At 41.1% G+C, this 19,055-nt stretch overlaps 1 protein-coding gene across 10 annotated transcripts in view; it reads left to right on the plus strand.

Annotated features, from left to right (window-relative positions):
• The window catches only part of LRRFIP2 (LRR binding FLII interacting protein 2), a 100,494-nt gene that overhangs the window by 80,336 nt on the left and 1,103 nt on the right, over positions 1-19,055 (plus strand). For 4 of the 10 annotated variants that reach the window (XM_054552359.2, XM_054552352.2, XM_054552354.2 and 1 more), the window contains 7 exons: positions 253-345; positions 6,847-6,948; positions 7,228-7,360; positions 9,381-9,430; positions 14,256-14,376; positions 17,992-18,071; positions 18,647-18,751. In XM_054552359.2, the coding sequence (XP_054408334.1) occupies positions 253-345; positions 6,847-6,948; positions 7,228-7,360; positions 9,381-9,430; positions 14,256-14,376; positions 17,992-18,071; positions 18,647-18,751 (684 nt within the window). The remainder of the gene's footprint in view (positions 1-252; positions 346-6,846; positions 6,949-7,227; positions 7,361-9,380; positions 9,431-14,255; positions 14,377-17,991; positions 18,072-18,646; positions 18,752-19,055) is intronic. The other 6 variants (XM_054552353.2, XM_054552355.2, XM_054552357.2 and 3 more) reach the window with 2 other exon arrangements.

Consider the following 19,055-nt stretch of genomic DNA (forward strand, 5'->3'; position numbering starts at 1 on the left):
GTAGCTGTGGTTGGAACAGTTATTCCTGGTTCCTTTGCCTACTTTTGTAGGGGCAAACCAATAAGAATCTTGTGGCCAAGACTGTGAATGTCATCTTTTCTTTTGGCAGACCAATTTTGCTTTTCCTGTTCATCACAGACTTTCCCTTTTGGTTAAGTTTCTTTATTGGCTTTATTTTTGTTTCCTCCCTCAAACCTCCTCTCCCTTTTCTTTCTGCTCTTTTATTACTTCTCTTCCCCTCTTCCTCTGCAGGAGAAGCAGCGCATGCAGCAGAAAATAGACACCATGACAAAAGAGGTGTTTGACCTCCAGGAGACACTTCTTTGGAAAGATAAAAAAATTGGGGTATGAGATGAAATTGGGCTTTGGTTAGAAGCTCATTGATGAGGACTACAGTAGAATTTAACCTAGAGATTGAAAAAACCTGTCCTTTTGATTCTTCTTGAGCATTTACACAGTATGAAAAATGAGTAAGTAGGAGACAGAGACTTCCATAGGAAAACCTGATGTTGTGCCTGGAAAGATCTCTTCTTTTCAGCAAACACTAGGCTTGTAAAATGTATAAGTAGGAACTTTTAAAGGAAGTTTCTCTGTATTCCCTTAGGATTTTTTTTTTTTTTTTTTTTTTTTTTGAGACGGAGTCTCACTCTGTTGCCCAGGCTGGAGTGCAGTGGCATGATCTCGGCTCATTACAACCTCTGCCTCCTGGGTTCAAGTGATTCTCCTGCCTCAGCCTCCCGAGTAGCTGGGATTACAGGCACACACCACCATGCCCAGCTAATTTTTTGTATTTTTATTAGAGATGGGGTTTCACCATGTTAGCCGGGCTGGTCTCCAACTCCTGACCTCAGGTAATCCACCTTGGCCTCCCAAAGTGCTAGGATTACAGGCGTGAGCCACCACGCCTGGCCTCCCTTCAGATTCTTATCCAGAAACAGCCACAGGCATTCGATTCAAACTCTGTGGTTAACCTGATATCCTTACATTACAGGAATTTGGATAAGAAGAGAGTAGTGGTGGGGAGAAAGTTATTAGCATCCTATAAATCCTTGGTGAATAAAATAAGAAGAGATTAAAATCAATTCAGTTACAGAAATGGATAGGAATGTAAGACTTTCTAGGGTGGCTGTCTGTAATTATAACCACAGAACTCCCCCAAGTAAGGGCCCAGATAAATGAAATATCTTCATTGCTGTTTTGCTAAGCCTTGCAGGTAGATTCCATGTACACCAAAAGCTGGAAAAAATTCCCTCCAGTTCATCTCATGTGGCCTTTGATTGGCAGTCCCATCACCTGGCTGAGCTCTCTATTCTACAGTAGGGGAACCACTTAGCCATAGTTGCCAGAGGCTTACCTTGTCAGGGAAGGGCAGAGGAAATAGAACATGTAAGAAAAGTCTTGTTCTGCTTAAGGTTAGGGGGAGTAGGGAATAGTTGTTAAAGATCCCTGAGAACATCTCTGAGAGACAGGCCTGGATATGAAACCCTGTGTGGATTATACCCTCAGAATGTTGTTAGGAACATTCTGAAGCCCAACCAGTGGTCAGCAGGATCCAGTCTTTTTCATCACTTCAAGGACCTCTCTCATAATATACACATGGGAAGATTACATTACCTCTTAAGAGTTTGTAGGCTCATGCCTGGAATCCTAGCACTTTGGGAAGCCAAGGCTCGAGGATCACTTGAGGCCAGAGGATTGCTTGAGGTCAGGAGCTTGAGACCAGCTTGGGCAACATAGTGAGACCCACCCTGTCTCTGCAAAAGAATTTTAAAATTTGCAGAGCATGCACCTGCCCCAGCTACTTAGGAGGCTGAGGTGGGAGGATCACTGGAGCCCACACAATGAAGGCTGCAGTGAGCTATGATCATGCCACGGCACTCCAGCCTAAGCAATAGAGTGATACCCTTTCTTTAAAAAAGTTTGTAGACCAAAAATTTAAAAAACAAAAGCTACTTTATAGATAATTCTCTGACTTTCAAATTGCTGAGTATTAAAAATTCCATCTAAACTTAGAAAAGCCTTCTGGGGAATAAATCAATAATTCTGTTAGGTGTTTTGAAATTATGATTTTAAAATTGAAATTTGAAATTGAAAAGTGAAATTTGATTGTTGAACCATTGATTTGATTTAAATTTTTGCTTGGGAAATATGAGATGTGAAAAAACATGTGGGGCAAAGTAGGTAATTTAAAATTTTTAGTTAAAATCTGGTCACTATCTAGAATGGGCTTCTTTTAGGACGTCACATAATTTTCTTTAACACAGATCTGTAGGCCCAGGATTTCTAGCTTGTATGAGTGCCTTAGTATTTTAAACTGATAATCTTGGACCAGCCATAGAAACCCCTGAGATGTCTCAGTTTAAAATATAAATTATTTGGCTTTTAATTGGAAAATATTTTATTTTATTTTAGTATTCTTTTTTTGAGATGGAATCTCTCTCTCTCCCCAAGGCTGGAGTATAGTGGCACGATCTCAGCTCACTGCAACCTCCCAGGTTCAAGCAATTCTCCTGCCTCAGCCTCCTGAGTAGCTGGGACTACAGGTGTGCACCACCACGTCCGGCTAATTTTTGTATTTTTAGTAGAGATGGGGTTTCACCATGTTGGCCAGGCTGGTCTCGAACTCCTGACCTCAAGTGATCCACCCACCTCGGCCTTCCAAAGTGGTGGTATTACAGGCATGAGCCACTGTGCCCGGCCAGAATTTTAGATTTACATGCAGTTGTAAGAAATTAAACAGGGCTGGGCATGGTGGCTTACGCCTTTAATCCCAGCACTTTGGGAGGCCAAAGAGGGTGGATCCCTTGAGGTCAAGAGTTCGAGACCAGCCTGACCAACATGGTGAAACCCTGTCTCTACTAAAAATACAAAAATTAGCCAGGCGTGGTGGCACACACCTGTAATCCTAGCTACTTGGGAAGCTGAGGCATGAGAATCACTTGAATCCAGGAGGCCAAGGTTGCAGTGAGCCGAGATCATGTCACTGCACTCCAGCCTGGGCAACAGACCAAAACCCTGTCTCAAAAAAAAAAAAAAAAAAACAAAGAAGAAAGAAGAAATTTAACAGAGATCCTATATATTCTTTGCTCAATCTTCCCCAAATGTAACATCTTACAAAACTATAGTACAATATCACAACCAGGATATTGCCCTTGATACGGTGAAGATACAGAACATTTCCATCAATATAAGGGATTTCTCCTCCTCTTGCCTTTTTATAGTCATAGCCTTTATCTCCCCTTCCCCTCCCAAGCCCTAAGAACCACTAATCTTTTCTTCATTTGTGTAGTTTTGCTCTTTTAAGAATGTTATAAAAATGGAATTATATGGTATATGTTAACCTTTTGGAATTATCCCTTTTCACTCTGTATAAGTCCCTCAAGATTCTTCCAAGTTATTCAATCACGAGTTGACTCTTTTTTATTTTAATTTGAAAAATTGTGCTAAAATACAAATAACAAAATTTACCATTTTAACTATTTTTAAGTGTACAGTTCATTGGCATTGAGTACATTCATGTTGTTGTGCTACTGTCACCATCAGAACTTTTTAGTTTTCCCCAGCTGAAATCTTTACCCATTAAACAACTCCCCATTCAGTCCCTTCTCCCAAACCCCTGGTGGAATGGCAACTACCATTCCGCCTTCTGTCTCTGTGAATTTGACTACTCTAGGTACTTCATATAAGTGGCATCATACAGTATCTGATTTATTTCATTTGACATAATGCCCTCAAGGTTCATGTTGCAGCATATGTCAGAATGTCCATCCCTTTTAAGGCTGAATCATATTCCATTGTATGTATATACCACATTCTTCTGTTGATATATCGACACATCTACCTTTTGGCCATTGTGAATAATGCTGCTGTGAACATGGGTATTCAAATAACTCTTCAAGACTCTGCCTTCGGTTGTTTTCGGTATGTACCCAGAAGTGGAATTGCTGGATCATATAGTAATTCTGTGTTTAATTTTATTGAGTAACAGCTATACTGTGTTCTGTAGCAGGTGTACCATTTTACATTCCCACCACTAGTGAACAAGGGTTCCAATTTCTCCGTGTCCTTGCCAACATTTGTTATCATTATAATACAAGGGCAGTGGTCCTCCCTTGACTTTTAAGACACATTTTCAGTATAGTCAGTAACTACTTGTCTCTAGCTTCATTTTTAGGATTTACATTTAGTAACTTAATGAAGAAATAGGTCCATTGTTCCCAGGTTAAAGTTCAGTTCATTAGTGGTCTTGCCTCTAGCTCCACTGCAGTTCTAAACACCAGGAGCCCATGTATAGAATAGGTGCGTACGAAGAACTTGCATATCTCTATAGCCCAGCATAAACTCACTTCCATTCTGACCAAAGATATTTGTTCCCCAGTACAATTATGTGGAGAATTAACCCCTTGCCCAAAAGTTCAGCCCATTATACACATCCTTTTGGCTTCCGGATGGTAGGATTTGAGGTTAGGTCAGGGATGAAGAATTATTTTGAACTCTACAAGCGTGTACTTTTTACCCTAAAAAAAATCTACTGTAGGAGCTATTGTTGCACACAAACACAAGGGTAGTGGTTATATGGTCAGGTAATACGGAGGGTTTTAGATCCAGCGTGAATACATTTGATTCAATTATAAGGTATTTTAGTAGTCTTCAAACTTTGTGGTGAAGTGGGTGAATTTACAGGATGTATTTTATTTTCCCATCCATAATTATGGGAAGAGGAAATTAAAAACTCCGAAGGTAAAAATAAAACCCAGTGCAGTAAGACGTGGAAGAGGGGCAAATGTCATGTATATCATTTGCTAGAATTCCTAGTTTCAAATTGGCCTGTTCCTCAGAGGTCTTTTTTATTCAGTGGTGTTGTTTATATAGAGCATGTTGTGACAGTGATCATTTACCCACTTATATGTGGTGATACATGACATAACTATGCATGCAGATACCAGTAACCAAAAATACCTAATCCATAAAGATTAAAGTGACACTCACCACATGGGAAAGTATTGTTGTGCTTTGTTTTCCCAATGTTTCATTTATTATTATTAACATAATGGAGTGTTAACACTAGCTAGATGGTGCTAGAAACGCACATTGTTAATTCACAGGCAGACTTGAGACACATCATATAGTGTGAATGTAAATTGTTGAAAAGAAGTCAGATATTGACATTGCAGTTTGGATAAGTAGAGTAGGATTTGCCGTATGGACTCCTTTCCTAGCATCATCTGGGCTAACAATAAGGGAATATAATGTGGCCTTCATAGAGCTGTGATATTTAAAAAACTATTTAAGGGCTTTGGAAACAAAAACAACCAGATTCATTTTCTGGTTTTGACACTTACTGTGACTTTGGGCAAAAAAATATAACCACTCTGAGCCTCAATTTTCTGATCTGTTAAATGGGGATAATAAAAGTACCTCATAGGATATGTAGAGGTTTCAAATATAAAATAATGTATAAGACAGAAATCATATAAAATAGTGCCTGCCATATAATTTGTGCTATACAAATCGTCGTTCCTATCATCCCTTATTTACTTGCTCCTTATTTGGTTGCAAAACAGGATTATAATGATTTTTTAAATTGCCTAACTATTCAGCTATCAATTTCTCAGCAATTTGCTGTCCCACTTCCAAACCCAGTGAACTGAGAGGAAAGTTACCTGATATAGTTTAACTTCTTGGATTAATGGGAATGCTAACAGAAGACATTAAATATATGAACAAAAATATTTGGGGAAAGGCTCTTTCAAATAGGCCAGTTATCAGATTCCTGCATGGACTACTTACCTTGGGTTTATTTTTAATTCTGGGTTATTTTCTTTTACAATAGATTTTATTTTTTCATAGTAGATTTTATTTTTCATTGATGACCAAAGTATGTTCCTGCTTCTGCATTATCCTCAGCTGACAGTTGTGAGATTAAGGAAACGGCAGGGAATTTACAAATGAAATCACCAACCTGATTCTGCTGAACTGTCCCTGCTATCTAGGCATTACAGGCAATGCTTTACCTTGATTTATGCCTCTGCCCGTGGGATGGGTGCTATTATCCCTTCTGTTTTTCAGGTGAGGAAACTGAGGCATACGACAAGTATGTGCCAGGACCCAAAAGCCTGATTCTGAAATCCATATTCTGTAACTCTTCATAGCTTGGCTGTATTTATTTTGTCAGTGTTTTGTTTTGTTTTTCACATTTTGGGACTATAACAGAAAGCCAAATGAGTCTCAGTTATATTTAACTAAATTGTCAGAAGTTGATCTTTGAATCCTTTTGGAGGTTAACTATTTTGAATTAAGTGGTATTTGAGTATTTTGCCACACTACTTGGAGAAAAATCTACAGCCAATATTTAATTAAAATACCTTATGTATAATAGTTATTTTTATTCCAGAAGTATTTTTTTAAAAATCAACTGTATTGTTGAATAAACTACTTTAGTTAAACATGAAATGTGGGGGTTTTTTTTTGTTCACCAAATAAAAATGTACTTAGGCAGTCAGTAAGGAAAGCTTTATTTTACTCTGGCTGCTCTCTTTATCTTCCTTTTCCTGTTTTATTTTTTTCATTGACTGGAAAAGATTTATTTCCCTGCTTGATGTGATTAAACATGTTTTGCCAAATTGATGCATGAGAACCAGTTTCTATGAGAACTCTCTTCTGGAGATGTATATCCATGTAACTCTGTAATTCTTCCCATATCTGACTGTTTGTTTCCAATCTTTTGACTGCTTTCTTGCTTTTTATGCCTTTATCTTTGCTTATTTGAATTAGGTACTTCTCTGCTACCTTTCACCTGCTCTTTTTCTGTGCCATTGTTTCCCTTGCTACCTCACCTAAAACCAGGCCCTAGAGAAACAGAAAGAATACATTGCCTGCCTTAGGAATGAGCGAGATATGCTCAGAGAGGAGCTGGCTGACCTGCAGGAGACAGTGAAGACGGGAGAGGTATGTTAGCATTAGCCTGGAGTTCAGGTCCCTCACTGCTTTACTCTCTATCTTCCTTCTTTTCATCCTGCCATCTTTCCTAGCCTGAATACAAACTACAGTGTTTGTTCCCTAATCCAGATTTGGTAGGTTTAAGCTATTTCTTACACAGAGCTATATTTCATGTAACTGATTCTAACCAGGTTTTACCTGTAGCAAACATGTATTGTTGCAGTGACCTCACAGAGCTTACTGCTTCCATATGGGCCTTTTGTGATGGTGGGTTTTTCCCCCCTGCAGAAACATGGCTTAGTTATAATCCCCGATGGCACTCCCAATGGTGATGTCAGTCATGAACCACTGGCTGGAGCCATCACTGTTGTGTCTCAGGAAGCTGCTCAGGTCTTGGAGTCAGCAGGAGAAGGGCCATTAGGTAAGAAACTGGTTGCTATGTTGACTTGGATTAATGTTACCCTATTGGGTTTTCTGCTTTTTCATATCCCAGCTTGGAAAACAAAAACAGCATAAGGGCTGAGACTCAAGTAGATCCTTAACCAGAAGAATCTGGGCACATTGGCACATTGTCTTCAGACATCCTTGATCTTGGGAAACCAGCATCTGGGTCATTGTAAGGCAATAAGTGTAACTGTAAGGCCCGTGGATGGAAGTACTATGGGCCTATACACATTGGTTTTTACTTAACTATAAACTTTTCTGCAAAGAGATAGTCTAGTATACCTGTGCTAGGGGGGCAGTAGGCTAGCAGGAGACTTCTCAAGTGTGTTATAAGTTTCTCATCCTTGGAACATCTGGTTTTATGTTCTACTACTTACCCCAGGGTTCTGTACCTCTTTTCCACCACATTTCTTAAGCCAAGAAACAGATGAGCAAAAAGATATCAGAGAAGTATGACTTCCAGAGCAGGGCTTCCCAGACTCTTAAAGTCTAAACCTCTTAAATTTAACCCTTTGAGAATCTGACACCTCTCTCCAGGAAACTACAAAGTTGCTGACACCTCTCTCCGAGAAATCAAAGTCACCCATCCATTGACCCCACAAAGAAATCTACTCTAGAGGAAGAAAAATGGCACAGATAGATACTGTATCATTAGCTCACTTTTATTTAAAAAAAAAAATCTTTTTTTTTGTTTTTCATCTTGTTTTCATATATGTGTAAGCTTCTTAGAGGAGTGAGAGATACAAGTGTGAAGCAAACTGAAAAACATTTTGAAAGTTAGTAGGCACATTCTCTAATGTGAAGCATTCCAGAAATGTGATTGTAGGGCACTTTGAATAAAACAGGATGCTGGGTGAGCAAGAGAGATCTGGAGAATGGAACGAGAGTCTGGCTATAGGCAGCCCAGGTGTTTCCCTGCTGTTTTTTTCCCTCGTCTGCAGGTCCAAGCAGGCAGATCTGCTTGGAAGGTGCAGAAGAAACCAAAATCTTTATTTGGCTGCGACCCTGATTGTTTACAGAGGGTAGTGGTTAGCCAGGTGTCAGCTGCTTTTTTAAGTGAACCACGGTATCTCCTCAGCTGAAGGGGCCTATTTTAATGCAGGCTTGGGAAGAGTCAAACCTCCACAGGCTAGGAGTGAGCCCTAATGATGCTGCCACCAAGCCGCAGATCCACCCATGGATGCCCACATCTTTTTTTTTTTTGAGAGAAAATCTCACTCGGTCGCCTAGGCAGGATTGTAGTGGCGCAATCTCAGCTCACTGCAATGCACAACCTCTATCTCCTGGGTTCATACGGCTTCCCAAGTAGCTGGGATTACAGGCGCCTGCCACCACGCCCGGTTAATTTTTGTATTTTTTTTAGTAGAGACGTGGTTTCAGCATTTTGGCCAGGCTGGTCTTGAACTCCTGACCTCAAGTGATCCACCCAACTAGGCCTCCCAAAGTGCTGGGGTTACAGGCGTGAGCCACCACGCCTGGCCTGGCTGCCCACATCTTGGAGTGGGTCCCTTCCCTCCCTACTAGCTTTTGGGGACTTTGCTTCTTCCAGCATTGTGCTCCTCTCTTTTCTCTTCTCTAGCTTCCTTTGCCCAGTCCTGCTCTTACCCCATCTTCTTTCACATATTTGGATCTCTCCCGCTAAGGGCTCAGCCTTTAGGAACACACTTGACATTTGAGTTGTCTGTCTACTAGTGAAAGCTTGAAACAAGGAAATGACCTCCTTTGTACTTCAGTTTGTCTTTAAGTGGCAAATCACTGCTGTGGGGAACAAATGTTGGATTTGGTCCCCGATAAATATCAGTTGTGTGGAAACACGTTTTAGATAGTTAAGAACTTTTCTGTAATGCTATTAACACCTTTATTTCTTTAGATATTCAGAGCTGTAAGTAATGTAATTTATCAGATAATATTAGCTGTTTATGAGTTTGAAAAATTTTTAATTGTTTATATACTACATCATCACATATTTAGTTTATGATCTTTTTCATTTGTTTTAGATGTAAGGCTACGAAAACTCGCTGGAGAGAAGGAAGAACTACTGTCACAGGTAAAGGCATTCTTATTGGAGTGTAATATAATTTTAACAAAGTTACATGGTAAAATACTGGCTAATTGAAATGTTCATTAAAAAGAAATATGCTTATTTCAAACATCAGTACTCAAGTGAGATTTGAAGGACAGATAATTCATATTTTACCTCTTTGTTATTTTCTGTTCTTAAAACATTTTTTTAAGGACACATAGTTTAAGGAGTCATATAGTTTTTTACAAAGCTTGTTATGAACACAGCAGTCCCCTGCCCTGGCTCCTCTGACCTCGCCCCTGACCATTTCTGTTAAATGCTTTTAGCTGATTCTTGTGTACTGTCCTTGTATCTCTGTATAACATACTTACGTTGCATCTTGATTGTTCTGCTTCAGGCATTCTATGTTGACATCCTTTTATGGAAGATGAGGATTTAGCTGTTTTTCATCCTTTGTCCCTGCCACACACATACTTATTTTCCACTCTCATATCCTCCTAATAAAGGAACAGTGTAATTCCAGCCTGCTTGTGTCATTAGGACCCTCTAAACACTACTCACAGTGGAGCCAGGTTGCATTCTAGGATCATCTCCCTCAGAACTATTAGTTTCCTCTAAAGTTAATGTTATGGTTTTTCCTTGTATTTGTTTGGTTTTCTATCATCAATTTAGCCGCAGAATCTCCAACAGTAGATTAATCCCACTCAGTATTTTCAGATGCATCTGGTGTTATTTCAGTTCCAGTTTGTTGAATCTTGGTGCATCTGACTTGTCCCTTTCTAAACTAATGACTTGCCCTCTTGGTACATAGATGTGGTCACCCTTCATTGGCATCTAGGGATTTTCTTTGCATGTGATTTAGGTTGGGTTCCCTTTTTCCGGTGTCTCATGCCTTTCTCCTTATTTATTCTCTTATTTTGGTATATCTTCCAGTAGCTTCCTGAGAAGAGGATTTGTGGATTGTTAATTTTTCATGACCTTGCAGGCCTGAAGATGTCTTCATTCTACCCTCTCACTTGATTAAAATAGTTTGGCTGGGTGGAGAATCCTGAGTTGCCATTGTTCTCCCTAAGATTTTTTAAAAAGACATTTCTTCATTGTGCTGTGACGTCGGGCATGGCTGTTGAGTTTTCATGAACATTTTGAGTTCTGATCTTTTCTGATTTGTGATCTGTTTTTCTCCTCTTTGTGGAAGCTTGTATCCTATTCTCTTTCTCTCTAGCGTTCTGGTGTAATTTGAAGATAGTCATGTGATTTGAAGTTTTCATGTGTGATGCTGGGCCCCTGTCAATTCTAGGAGCTCCCATTCTTTAGTTCTGGGAAAATTTCTTGAATGATTTTGTTACTGATTTTTTTCCCTTCCCATATGCTGTGTTCTCTATTTTGGAACTCCTATTCAGTCATTGAACAAATGTTGAGTGAGATTCTACTATTTAACATGCACTATTCTAGGCACTGGGATATTTCAGTGAATAAATTAGTTTAGAAAAAAAAAATTCCTGCCTGAGAGTCATTCTAGTAGGAAGACATCAGACAATATTATATGATATGTTAGAAGGTTTGTGTGAATGCATTTATTACATGTGTTTCTCTGGCTACTTACAGCAGCATGGGGCAGGCATGGAGTGGGTAGAGAGCTAGATTTTACTAGGACAGTATTAATGGGGCAGGAGAGGTGAGGGAGTATGTAAGAAAATGATTATAATGATAGACCTTGAAATTAAACTGGATGAAGAGGATTAGGGAGATATTCAGGAACACATCAAGGTATAGTAGAAAGAAGATGTAATCTGTAGATTAGTGGTACCAGTGTGGTTGAAGGGTTGTTGGAATTCGGGTCTAGAGAGAATGACCTAGAAAGATGAGGAATAGTGGTTAGAGAGAGGATATGTGGAACTAAATTGTATAGGGATTACAATTGTCTAATGATGAGAGCTGGTATATGACTGTGGGAGTGAGTAGCTGAGGGCAAGAAGGGATAGATAGCAAGATCCTTGGAAGGGAGGTGGGTTAGTCCATTTTTTGCTTCGCTATAAAGGAATACCTGAGGCTGGGTAATTTATAAAGAAAAGATGTTTGACTGGGCGCAGTAGCTCATGCCTGTAATTCCAGCACTTTTGGAGGCTGAGGCAGGTGGTTGAGGTCAGGAGTTGAGACCAGCCTGGCCAACATGGTGAAACCCCAACTCTACTAAAAATATACAAAAATTAGCCAGGCATGGTGGTGGATGCCTGTAGTCCCAGCTACTTGGGAGGCTGAGGCAGGAGGGAGGTGGAGGCTGCAGTGAGCCAAGATTGCGCCACTGCACTCCAGCCTTGGGTGGCAGAGTGAGACTTTGTCTCAAAAAAAAAGAAAAAAAAAAAAAGAAAAAGAAAAGAGGTTTAATTGGCTCATGGTTCTGCAAGCTGTACAGGAAGTATGGTGTCAGCATCTCCTCAGCTTCTGAGCTCAGTTTCCTGAGGCCTCAGGCCAGGCTGGTCTTGAACTCCTGACCTTAGGTGATCCACCCACCTCGGCCTCCCAAAGTGCTGGGATTACAGGCATGAGCCACCGCGCCCAGCCAGCCTCAGGAAACTTCTCATCACGGCAGAAGGTGAAGGGGGAGCAGGCACGTCATATGTCGAGTGGAAGCCAGAGAGAGTGGGGAGGTAACATACACTCTTAAACAACCAGATCTTGTGTGAACTACCAGAGCGAGAACTCACTCATCACCAAGGGAATGGTGCAAAGCCATTCATGAGGGATCTGCCCCATGACCCAGATACCTCCTACCAGGCCCCACCTTCAGCACTGGGGAATACATTTCAACATGAGATTTGGAGGGGACAGACATCCAAACCATAAGAGGAGATATACCAGAAATTGAGAGATCATTTGTAAGGGAGATCCTCTACTTAGATGTACATTGAAATTGCCAAAAATTAAGACAGGAATAGTCTAGAGGGAGTGCAAGTTGGGAGCTATTTAATAAATGGTGATGAAGGAATGGGATTTTGGCAATGATAAGTAATGAGTGTATATAATTTGAAGAGATGAGATTAAGACCTGGGACTTTTAGGGAAGATGGAGGGAAAATACCAGCAAGGAAAGCAAGAGGACACCTATTCCATTTCTAGGTTCAGTGGTAGGAGGCTGTGGAAGTACAAAAAAAAAGGGCCGGGCATGGTGGCTCATGTCTGTAATCCCAGCACTTGGGGAGGCCGAGGTGGGCGGATGACTTGAGGTCAGGAGTTCAAGACCAGCCTGGCCAACATGACGAAACCCCATCTACTAAAAATACAAAAATTAGACGTGGTGGCATGCACCTGGAATTCCAGCTACTTGGGGGGCTGAGGCAGGAGAAACGCTTGAACCCGGGAGGCAGAGGTTGCAGTGAGCTGAGATTACCCCACTGCACTCCAGTCTGGGCCACAGAGCGAGACCCTGTCTCAAACAAACAAACAAACAAAACAAAACAAAAACAGGGTTTGAGAGAGCTGCAGAAGCAGCAGGAGAGGGTTCTCATCAGAGCACGAGGGTAAAGGGGGGATGCTCAGAAAAGACTGAGGACAGAGAGAGTTTGCTTATGATGGACTGATAATTCTAGAGGGCACAGTGGAAAAGTTTCAGGCATTGGGAAAGGTTAGGAGATGAAGGTTAGTGATCGTACAGACCCTTGTGAGGAAGAGTGCAGAGGAAGGATATATGACCCTTTGCGAGATGCACATAAATAGGAATGATGGAGATAATGAGATTTGTCCTGGTTCCCTCAAGGCAGCTAATGACGGTGACCCTGTGTGTTGAAAGGGCAGAGGTGTCTGGGAAGTACAGAGTTAGTCCCAATATAGAACTTACCCTTTTCCCATTGGGGAGTGGCAAACTTAATCTTAGTGCAGAGGCCTCCCTTTGACCCCTGTTGGTGGAGTTACGGACAGCTGGGGAAGCCATCTCTATATATCCAATTATTATTATTATTATTATTATTTTTTTTTTTTTTGAGACAGAGTCTCGCTCTGTCACCAGGCTGGAGTGCAGTGACGTGATCTCTGCTCACTGCAACCTCCACCTCCCAGGTTCAAATGATTCTCCTGCCTCAGCCTCTGGAGTAGTTGGGACTACAGGCACGTGTCACCATGCCCCGCTAATTTTTGTATTTTTAGTAGAGATGGGGTTTCACCATATTGGCCAGGATGGTCTCGATCTCTTGACCTTGTGATCCGCCCACCTCAGCTTCCCAAAGTGCTGGGATTACAGGTGTGAGCCACCGTGCCTGGCCCCAATTATTTTTACATACAGGATGTTTTCTAAGTAAGAAAATTTAACATATGTCTAAAAGTAAACAACAAAAAACTGCTCATGGAATCTTCCATTTTAAGAAATAATCTCTTGAATATACCCTATCAATTAACTGTTTATATTTTTGTTTTTTTTTTTAGAGATGAGGTCTCACTATGCTGCCCAGGTCGGTCTCAAACTCCTGGGCTCATGTGATCCTCATGCCTCAGCCTCCCAAGTAGCCGGATGTATAGGTACATGCCACTGTGCCTGGCTAGAATTTTCCATTTTAAATAAAAGTAACAAAAAATACCCCAAAGATGTACTGTTCCATAAGCAGACACGAATTTAAAATATGGCTATTTTCTACTGGGACACCTGGTCCTGGCGCTTGCTCTTTTCGATGTTTGTTTATAGCTTATCTTTAGCACCTAGGACGATGTGTGTCTCCTGTTAGGCACTCAAGAAAATAGGTTTTGAATGAATGTGGCTGATACGATAAGGGTCTGCTTTGTTCTATGATGTGACCATAGAATAAGCATCGGCTTCATTTGAGAGACTGGATCTTGCTGATGAACCTTTATTTTCATTTCAGATTAGAAAACTGAAGCTTCAGTTAGAGGAGGAACGACAGAAATGCTCCAGGAATGATGGCACAGTGGGTGACCTGGCAGGACTGCAGAATGGCTCAGACTTGCAGTTCATCGAAATGCAGAGTAGGTACCAGGAGACAGGCCAGTCCCAATCTGTATATAGACTGTGTCCCAGGGGTGGGTTTGTCAGCACGTTGTTGGTGTCTTGTAATACACTTTTCTTTCTTTTTTTTGAGACGGTAGTCTCGCTCTGTCACCCAGGTCGGAGTGCAGTGGTGCAATCTCGGTTCACTGCAGCCTCTGCCTCCTGGGTTCAAGTAATTCTCCTGCCTCAGCCTCCTGAGTAGCTGGGATTACAGGCGCCTGCCACCATGCCCAGCTAGTTTTTTATGTTTATAGCAGAGACAGAGTTTCCCATATCTACCAGGCTGGTCTCAAACTCCTGGCCTCGGGTGATCTGCCCACCTCAGCCTCCCAGAGTGCTGGGATTACAGGCGTGAGCCACCGCGCCTGGCCGCAATATGCTTTTCTTAAGAAGAGCTATGCTGCAAAGATTGGTTAGTCCTTGGCTAGTCCAGAAAAACAGTCCTAGTCAGCAGTATAGCTGAATAGAGGCTCCACTAGCCTGTGTGCTTCAGGGGATAATGAGGTTTATTGTTCTTACCCTTTCTGGATAAAGTGATTTCTAGGAACTTTTTGCACACAGTGAAATGCCTTTTGACAACCTGGCACTGTCCTTTTCCACACTCATGTGTCATCTTTAAGCTCCCATACAGCAAGCACCCTTCCCCATTAAAGTTTTTTCTCTGGAATTTATCTTGGATAATTGGACGAATCTATTTGGAACTACTTCACACTAAATTGAGTAGTTTCAGAATTTTCCTAGAAGTATTTTTGTTAATCCAAGTTTATCTTTATTAGATGAAATTTAAAATAAGTCCACAAAATAAAGTCTATTCTATTCATTTTACCCGAATTATTCCAGTTTTTCTCTTTCTACTTTTGACCTCATAATAAAATGATCACTGTAGTCACACTAATTCCCATAGTAGGAAGATTTCAGCAGGAATTTGTAGTTAGCCTTTGTTAGTGATTATGTGTAATTCTCGGACAGAGGAGATTTTTATTTTTCCAATAAGAATAGTGACTTTTCTGATAACTAATATTAAAATCTTGTTTATTCCATGGACTTTTCATCTAAACCTTCTGAGATAGGCTGCCAAGAAAAGACATCTTGGGGCCAGGCGTGGTGGCCCATGCCCATAATTCCAGCATTTGGAGAGGCCAAGGTGGTGGATTGCTTGAGCTCAGAAGTTCGAGACCAGCCTGGGCAATGTGGTGAAAACCCGTCTCTTCAAAAAAAAAAAAAAAAGAGAAAAGACTTTTTGGGTTAAGGCTTATTAATACTAACTTTTGATATTGGTATTATCTTTTCTGTTGGACATCAGTTAGGACACTTGTGACATTTCCTGGTAAATATTTTGTTAAAGAATGTCATTTTGGTGTTGGGGGTAGATGAGAACAGGGACATGGGAAGAGGCAGGCTGACTAGTTAGGAAGCTACTACAGTGGTGAGCCTGAACCAGTTCAGTGGCTGTCAGCAGTCTTAGAGAGAGGGTAGGGAATAGATCTGAGAGATTGTCCTTAAGCAGCAAATTTAAAAGTAAACAGATTTAGGGGAAATGGGCTGGCATTTATGTGTGAATACTTCCTAGAGTAGGTAGGTTGTTGTATAGCTGGTATTTGCAGAAGGTAAAGTACCCAGGGAGGAGGCGTAGAACAAAGTGAGCTTTGCAGGACTGTGGGAAAGCTGGCAAAGACAAAAGCAAGCAGCTCCCTTGGACCAGAAGGCCAGGAGTGGAGCAACTCTTGGTTCTGGATGGTGCCTTGCCTATTATGAGAGTGTTTTGGAATGGGATTTCAAAACACATGAAGTTACTGAGATAAGAGACTTAAACTTTTGAAAACGGGAAGGGAAAGATGGTTTGGAGAGTGAGAAGGAAGCAGTACATTTGGATAATCAATAGATTGCTGAGGATAACAATTTAAAAATCAGATCCTGAAGCTTGTTTTAGGGCTCAGAAATAGGAATACTTCTCTTTCACTACCAGATATGGCTTTTGGGGAGATGGTAACCCTGTTCCTTTTAAGGTGACAGTAATTGTCCAATTAGAAAAACCTCTCACCACTTAAGGAGGCTGAGGTGGGCGGATCACGAGGTCAGGAGATCGAGACCATCCTGGCTAACATGGTGAAACCTCATCTCTACTAAAAATACAAAAAATTAGCCAGGCGTGGTGGCGGCGCCTGTAGTCCCAGCTACTCAGGAGGCTGAGGCAGGAGAATGGCGTGAACCTGGGAGGATGGAGCTTGCAGTGAGCCGAGATCGCGCCACTGCACTCCAGCCTGGGCGACAGAGCGAGACTCCGTCTCAAAAAAAAAAAAACCTCTCACATTGAAGATTGTATAAGTAATTGTAACCTTGGTCATGTGGAAATGTAGAAAAGTTCTTAAGTTAGATAATCTGAATATTTCCTGTGGTATGTTAGATTTGGTTTATCTTTTGCAAATCTTATTACTCTAATCATGCCACAGACTGATTTTTGCTAAACTTGGATTCTTGGAGGGATTTTAAAAGTCCCCTGCCATCATTTCTAAACTTTTCATTTTAAGTGATTTACTTCCTAGGTCAGATGTTCATCTAGTAACTTATAGCTCTACCCATAACACATTATCACATTACTGAACAGCATTTATTCCAACATATATTTATTTAGGCATACACTGTGTGCACTTGGCTAGGTACAGAGGTAGATTTAGGAAGGCCAAGACAGGGCCCCTCTCCTTACTTACACATACGATGTTTAAAAAGCATGACAAATGTCATAAAAATGCAAATAAAATACAGCAAGGGAAGGAGTTATAATTAAGGGGAGTCATGAAAGAGGTGAAAATTGAGCTTGGTCTTGAAGCTTAAGACTTAAGTCAGAGGTGGGAGACAAGGACCCTTACAGTATTGGATGGCAGAAGCAAAACCTGGGAGATGGGAAGGTATGGGGCCGGGTTCAGGGAACTAGAGGGCCCAGTCCCGTGGGCATGGAGGCTCCACAAGGTTACACATAAGGTTGGTAGGGGCTGCTACTGAATTGGCAGGGCTCCTTTCTCAAGCCCTGCTCACACATATCATAGGGTAAAGAATTTTCTTCTAACTTGCTGCAAGGGATACTGTAGTAACATATATGCTAGAGCATCTTGTAGTATATACAGTCCAGAACCTGGGCTGCTGAAGATGCTGTGGTTGTTGTGTGTGCATTTGTATTTTGTAATTTTTTTTTGGCAGGGGGACGGAGTCTCGCTCTGTTGCCAGGCTGGAGTGCAGTGGCGCGATCTCAGCTCACTGCAACCTCTGCCTCCCGGGTTCAAGTGATTCTCCTGCCTCAGCTTCCCGAGTAACTGGGACTACAGGCCTGTGCCACCACGCCCAGCTAATTTTTATATTTTTAGTAGAGACAGGGTTTCACCATGTTGGCCAGGATGGTCTCGTCTATCTCTTGACCTCATGATCCGCCCACCTTGGCCTCCCAAAATGCTGGGATTACAGGCGTGAGCCACCACGCCCAGCCCTGTATTTTGTACTCTTAAGACTGCGTGGTCCTCTCTGTGCCACAAAGGTACTGCCTGATGGCTCATACCGTCATCTGACAGGTGAAGATAATTCATTGTCTTCTTCTGTTCTAGGAGATGCCAATAGACAAATTAGCGAATACAAATTTAAGCTTTCAAAAGCAGAACAGGATATAACTACCTTGGAGCAAAGTGTAAGTACTTCTATATGGTACCAAGTGATTTAAATGTCCTTCCTGCATCTAAGTGGCTAACAACCCATGAGTGCCTGGGTTGCCTTTGCAGTTGGATCAATAATAGTTCTGTATTAAAACAGAAAAGCCAGCAGAGAGCACTTGTTGGGGCATTTTAGCCTTCTGTTTTCTCTAAAACCATAGGAAACTATAGCTATCATTGTTTTTGTAGATATTTCAAGAGAATTCAAGATCATCATTTGTAATAAAATCCCTTACACATTCCAAAAAGTGTAAGAACTTTTCCATTTAGTGTTTCTTCCTATATTGCTTTGGCACTTAAACAATGTGGTCATAATAAAACTTAGCATGGGAAATTGGCCCTAAAATGACTCTACAGCTGTAATCCTCTCTGGGGACATTTCTTGATTTATAAATAGCAACTGAGTTCTGAGAGGACTTATGACTCACCCTTAGGGGACTTGTTAGTGTTAGATTACTTGGCATTTATAATGACATTGTATTTCCATCTTGGCTACCAAAAAGTGGTGACTTCTAGTGCCCAGTACTAGAGGCCTATGTTCTCATACTTACAGATTAGCCGGCTTGAGGGACAGGTTCTGAGATATAAAACTGCTGCTGAGAATGCTGAGAAAGTTGAAGATGAATTGAAAGCAGAAAAACGGAAGCTACAACGAGAGGTACTTCTTTTAATATGCTTCTTGGAGAATACATTCCTAAAAAGAAAAAATCTTTTGGAAATAATTCTTAGCTGTGTAAGAAATTTGACACTTAAGGAAACAGCAGTGGAGTCACTTAACTAATTTGTGTTGGTTTTTGACCTGCATAGTGACTGCCATTCACTTTTATGTTTTGGTCAATTAGATACTAAGTAAAAAGACAGTTTTTATTTTTGCTTCAGATCAGGTCTATTTCTCCAACTTCTATGTATCCTTTCTGTGATTAAAACAAATAAACAATCCTCAGTATCATCATGTAACACCT

The sequence above is a fragment of the Pongo abelii genome, chromosome 2 (assembly GCF_028885655.2).
Source record: "Pongo abelii isolate AG06213 chromosome 2, NHGRI_mPonAbe1-v2.0_pri, whole genome shotgun sequence".
Classification (NCBI taxonomy): domain Eukaryota; kingdom Metazoa; phylum Chordata; class Mammalia; order Primates; family Hominidae; genus Pongo; species Pongo abelii.